The sequence below is a fragment of the Arachis duranensis genome, chromosome 1 (assembly GCF_000817695.3).
Source record: "Arachis duranensis cultivar V14167 chromosome 1, aradu.V14167.gnm2.J7QH, whole genome shotgun sequence".
Classification (NCBI taxonomy): Eukaryota; Viridiplantae; Streptophyta; class Magnoliopsida; order Fabales; family Fabaceae; genus Arachis; species Arachis duranensis.
This window is the reverse complement of record NC_029772.3, coordinates 84,968,984-84,975,164: the sequence shown is the minus strand read 5'-3', so window position 1 is coordinate 84,975,164 and position 6,181 is coordinate 84,968,984. Positions and strand designations below refer to the sequence as shown.

Here is a 6,181-nt window from a genome sequence, read left to right as displayed (position 1 = left end):
CTTTCATATCTTTCGAGATCCACCCTACAATATGGGGCCAAAAAGCCAAAATAAATCATTTTAGCCCTTAGAAGTTATAAAAAAAAACAGATTATCCCTTTCACGCTCATGTCACGGCGAGGTTTAATGCAGGCTTAAACTTCAACACTGCCTTCCTTATTGCTTCCTTAACCTTGTAAGCTATCCTACAATTCAGACTATGCTTTTAAATTGTGGTTGCAGTTGCGATTTTACTAAAGAGAAATCATAGTATACCAACTTTTAATGCAGGCTTAAACTTCAACACTAAGGGAGGAGGAGGACGAAAATCCTAGTGAGGAAGACCTCCTGGGACGTCCTTCAAGCAAGAAGGAGTTTCCTATTAAGGATCCAAAGGAATCTGAGGCTCATATAGAGACCATAGAGATTCCATTAAATCTCCTTCTGCCATTCATAGTTATTTATCCTTATTGCTTCCTTATTGCTTCCTTAACCCCCCCTCTTTTTAAAAAAGAGGATTTAATTGAATATGAAGGAGTCAAAGAATGTAAACCAAAATACCAAATCAAAGTAGAGCGATTTTTTTTCATTCCCGAAGAAGTGCATCTTTTATCCGAACCTTCTTCCATAATGGTAAGGAACAACAGTATTATTGAAACAAATACACCAATCACTTTTAATATAAAAAGTCGAGTAGGCGGATTGGTGCGAATGGAGAAGAAAAAAAAAAAGATTGAATTACAAATATTTTCTGGGGATATCCATTTTCCTGGCGAAATGGATAAGGTATACCGACACAGTGGTATTTTGATACAACCCGAAAGGTTAAAAAAAGATTCAAAGGAATCAAAAAAAATTAAAAATTGGATCTCTGTCCAATGGATCACAATTATCAAGAAAAAGTATTTTGTTTTGGTTCGACCTGTAATTCTATATGAAATTACAAACGGTATCAATTTAGTCAAACTTTTTCCACAAGATCTGTTCCGGGAAAGGGATAATTTGGAGCTTAAAGCTCTCAATTATATTCTTTATGGAAATGGGAAATCAATTCGTAAAATTTCTCACACAAGCATTCAATTAGTTCGAACTTGTTTAGTATTGAATTGGGATCGAGATAAAAAAAGTTCTTCGATAGAAGAATCCCGTGCTTCTTTTGTTGAAGTAAATATAAATGGTCTGATTGGAGATTTTCTAAGAATTGATCCAACGAAATCGCGGATTTCCTATATCAGAAAAAGAAATGATCCATCCGGTTCAGAATGGATCTCGGATAATGAGTCAGATCAAATCAATATTAATCCATTTTTTCCTATTTCTTTCCAGAAAAGAATTCAACAATCACATATCCAAAATCATGAAACGATTCATGTGTTGTTGAACAGAAATACAGAATGCCAATCTTTGATAATTTTGTCATCATATGATTGTTTTGAAATAGGACCTTTTAGCAATGTAAAATACTACAACGAGCTGAAAATAAAAAAGAGAATAAAAAAAATAAAAAAGGATCTTCAAATTCCAATTAAGAATTCATTAGGTCCCGTAGGAATAGCACTTCAAGTTTCAAATTTTTATTCAGTTTACCTTTTAATAACTCATAATCAGATCTCGATGAATAAAAATTTGAAACTTGACAAGTTTTTTTTAACTTGGCAAGCATTAAAAATTTTTTTAATGGACGAAACCGAGATAATTTATAAGCCCGATCCATGCAGCAACATAAAATTAAATACATTCCGTTTGAATTGGGATTTTCTCCATCATGATTATGATTCTAAATATTGTGAAAAAACGATTACAATAATTAGCCTGGGACAATTTATTTGTGAAAATGTATGTCTATCTCAAACAAAAAATAGACTAGAACTAAAATTAAAATCGGGACAAGTTTTAATTGTTAAAATGGATTCCATATTAATAAGATCGGCTAATACCTATTTGGCGACTCCAGGAGCAACAGTTCATGGACATTTTGGAGAAATCTTTTTTGAAGGAGATATATTAGTAACATTTATATATGAAAAATCGAGATCAGGTGATATAACCCAAGGTCTTCCAAAAGTGGAACAGGTATTAGAAGTTCGTTCGATTGATTCAATATCGATTAACCTAGGGAAGAGGGTTGACGCTTGGAACGAACATATAACCAAAATTCTCGGCATTCCTTGGGGATTCTTTATTTGTACTGAGCTAACTATTGTCCAAAGTCGAATTTCTTTGGTTAATAAAATCCAAAGGGTTTATCGATCCCAAGGAGTGCATATACATAATAGACATATTGAGATTATCGTACGCCAAATAACATCAAAAGTATTGGTTTCAGAAGATGGAATGTCTAATGTTTTTTCACCCAGCGAGCTAATTGGATTGTTTCGAGCTGAACGAGCGGGACGTGCCTTAGAAGAAGTAATTTGTTACCGAGCTCTATTATTGGGAATAACAAAAACATCTTTGAATACCCAAAGTTTCATATCCGAAGCGAGTTTTCAAGAAACTACTAGAGTTTTAGCAAAAGCTGCTCTCCGAGGTCGTATCGATTGGTTGAAAGGTCTGAAAGAGAACGTTGTTTTGGGGGGAATGATACCCGTTGGTACCGGATTCAAAAGGGTAACACAGCCTTCAAAGCAAAGACAACTTATTAAGATTGCTCCGAAAAAAAAGAATTTACTCGAGGAAAAAATAAAAGATATCCTGTTCCACCATAGAGAATTTGTTTTTTAATTTCAAGAATTTATGTGATACGTTGCAGCAATCATTTCCGAAGATTTGATAATTGCTAAAAGCCTATTTTTTCGAATTTCTAATTCTTAAATTTAAATAAAGGCGTTTGATTACATTATTGAAAGAGAACAAAGAAAAAAGTAAAAAAAATTGAATGGCCTGACCATGTATCAAGAGCCAATCTTCGATAAAAGAGAAGGTTCCATCGGAACAAAACTTTTCTTATTTCAGGATACCCTGTCTCTTTTTTTGTGGGGATCAATGACAAAAAGATACTGGAACATAACGTTGGAAGAGATGATGGAAGCGGGAGTTCATTTTGGCCATGGTACTAGAAAATGGAATCCCAGAATGGCACCTTATATATCCACAAAACGTAAGGGTATTCATATTCTAAATCTTACAAGAACTGCTCGCTTTTTATCAGAAGCTTGTGATTTGGTTTTTGATGCAGCAAGTAAGGGGAAACAATTTTTAATTGTTGGCACAAAAAATAAAGCTGCGGATTTAATAGCACGGGCTGCAACAAGAGCTCGGTGTCATTATGTTAATAAAAAATGGCTCGGCGGTATGTTAACCAATTGGTATACTACAGAAACGAGACTTCATAAGTTCAGGTCCTTGAGAACAGAACAAAAAACGGGCAGAATCCATAGTTTGCCAAAAAAAGATACTGCTATTTTGAAGAGACAGTTATCGCACTTGGAAACCTATCTGGGTGGCATTAAATATATGACTGGCTTACCCGATATTGTCATAATCGTTGATCAGCAAGAGGAGTATACCGCTCTTAGAGAATGTATCACTTTGGGAATTCCAACAATTTGTTTAATCGATACAAATTGTGACCCCAATCTCGCGGATATTTCGATTCCAGCTAATGATGATGCTATAGCTTCAATTCGGTTAATTCTTAACAAATTAGTATTTGCAATTTGTGAAGGTCGTTCTAGCTATATACGAAATTCTTAATTAATAATAAAATAAATTATTCCATTGAGAACTTCATAGATTTATAGAATAGAATCGGTTACTATAACTAATTTACTAAATCGCGCAAAAAACAAAAAACCCAGAAATATTAAGTGATTAGTCGATATTCAAAATAAAAGATTTAACAGACAATTGAAAAAATAGATGATTGAATCAAAATAATTCCTTTCAAGTTCTATTTATTTTGAGGGCAATATGAATATTCTATTATGTTCCATCAACACATTAAAAAGATTATATGAGATATCTTCCGTGGAAGTAGGTCAACATCTCTATTGGCAATTAGGGGGGTTCCAAGTGCATGCCCAAGTACTTATAACTTCTTGGGTCGTAATTGCTATCTTATTGGTTTCAGCCATTTTAGTTGTTAGAAATCCGCAAACCATTCCCACTTTTGGTCAGAATTTCTTTGAATATGTCCTCGAATTCATTCGAGATGTAAGTAAAACTCAGATTGGGGAAGAATATGGTCCGTGGGTTCCCTTTGTTGGAACTATGTTCTTATTTATTTTTGTTTCAAATTGGTCGGGGGCTCTTTTGCCTTGGAAAATAATACAGTTACCTCATGGGGAGTTAGCTGCACCCACAAATGATATAAATACTACTGTTGCATTAGCTTTACTTACATCAGTAGCATATTTCTATGCGGGTCTTTCGAAAAAGGGATTAGCTTATTTTGGTAAATACATCCAACCAACTCCAATCCTTCTACCAATTAACATCTTAGAAGATTTCACAAAACCCCTGTCGCTTAGCTTTCGACTTTTCGGAAATATATTAGCTGATGAATTAGTAGTTGTTGTTCTTGTTTCTTTAGTACCCTTAGTAGTTCCTATACCTGTCATGTTCCTTGGATTATTTACAAGCGGTATTCAAGCCCTTATTTTTGCTACTTTAGCTGCGGCTTATATAGGTGAATCCATGGAAGGCCATCATTAACTTAACAAATTTAGGAAATAGTCTTTTTTTTAGTTTCTAGTTTAGTTTGACTCGCCACAATATATGTGCGGCTAAAGATAATATACTTAGGTAACAAAAATACATAAAAGATAAACAAATAAGTTTTGAATTCTGATTCTATTAATTGAATATTCATAAATACGGGGTTAAATTAAATGCAATCAAAGTATAAATAAATATATGATTTGGTAAAAAAATAGAAAAGATTACTTGAGAGCTGTAAAAAAAAATAGGAAAAACATTAAAAGATGTTTTTCCTATTTTTTTTTTACTAAACTAAAAAGAATCTTTGTTTTCAATTTTTTTCAATAACTTTTTGGTATTGTTTTTGTTGTATTTTATTTTGTTCATTCAATCTATAACATAAATATTTTTTTTACATTATAATATAGATCTAATTTGAATATTATTTGATTAGAGTCTATTAATGTTGTAAATGTAAATATTAAGAACTTTAACTTTGAACTTTGTAGGATATTTCCGTTTACGACATGTGATTAAAATGGATATTACATAAAACTAGAACGTATTTGTATTTCATTCATATTCAATTCAACAATAAATAAAAATTCCATTTAGATCACTCAAATTTCAATATTTCGTTGCAAAGATTCAGTTCTTCGGTCGAACGAATTTTTTTAGATTGATTATACCATATGGATATAAACGAGGATATAATCAAAAAGAAGAAAAGGGCTAGCAAAAACCTAAGACTAAATTTTTTAAGTTCAAATTTTGTAAAACCGAATAAACGGGCTTATAGATAAAAGATGCTATAAATATTCCGAAAAAAGACAGACTGACCGAAAAAGTTGCATTTGTTAAAAATTCAAACCAATCGAAAGAATTTTTAAAATTTTGATGCAACAGGTCTATAGAAGGGATTAACAATTTGGATAATATATCCAAATTTGTTCCTTCTTGGCTAAAAGAGATTCCTATTACTCCAACCAACAAAGTAAATAATACTAATATAAACATAGAAAAAAGCATAGTATTGGTGGATTCATGAGGATAAAAAGGAGAAGGCTTTTTAGTATCAAAATGAGTAGTATCAATAAGAAGACGTGTTATGCTTTTGACATTTTGATTAATTCTATGGAAATATTTTTTTTTTAACAAGAGGGCATATTTCCATAGAATTAATCAAAATGTCAAAAGCATAACACGTCTTCTTATTGATACTACTCATTTTGATACTAAAAAGCCTTCTCCTTTTTATCCTCATGAATCCACCAATACTATGCTTTTTTCTATGTTTATATTAGTATTATTTACTTTGTTGGTTGGAGTAATAGGAATCTCTTTTAGCCAAGAAGGAACAAATTTGGATATATTATCCAAATTGTTAATCCCTTCTATAGACCTGTTGCATCAAAATTTTAAAAATTCTTTCGATTGGTTTGAATTTTTAACAAATGCAACTTTTTCGGTCAGTCTGTCTTTTTTCGGAATATTTATAGCGTCTTTTATCTATAAGCCCGTTTATTCGGTTTTACAAAATTTGAACTTAAAAAATATATTT

The 6,181-nt window shown here is 32.0% G+C and overlaps 3 protein-coding genes across 3 annotated transcripts; all 3 read left to right on the top strand.

Annotated features, from left to right (window-relative positions):
• The first annotated feature begins 609 nt into the window (after positions 1 to 609).
• On the top strand, positions 610 to 2,703 carry LOC127740776 (DNA-directed RNA polymerase subunit beta''). The gene has a single exon (XM_052252369.1). The coding sequence runs from the start codon at positions 610 to 612 to the stop codon at positions 2,701 to 2,703; it is 2,094 nt and encodes a 697-aa protein (XP_052108329.1).
• Positions 2,704 to 2,845: 142 nt separating this feature from the next.
• LOC127740792 (30S ribosomal protein S2, chloroplastic) lies at positions 2,846 to 3,886 on the top strand. The gene has a single exon (XM_052252370.1). The coding sequence runs from the start codon at positions 2,869 to 2,871 to the stop codon at positions 3,673 to 3,675; it is 807 nt and encodes a 268-aa protein (XP_052108330.1). The 5' UTR covers positions 2,846 to 2,868; the 3' UTR covers positions 3,676 to 3,886.
• LOC127740808 (ATP synthase subunit a, chloroplastic) lies at positions 3,870 to 4,881 on the top strand. Its single transcript, XM_052252371.1, has one exon. The coding sequence runs from the start codon at positions 3,892 to 3,894 to the stop codon at positions 4,633 to 4,635; it is 744 nt and encodes a 247-aa protein (XP_052108331.1). The 5' UTR covers positions 3,870 to 3,891; the 3' UTR covers positions 4,636 to 4,881.
• The last annotated feature ends 1,300 nt before the right edge of the window (positions 4,882 to 6,181 follow it).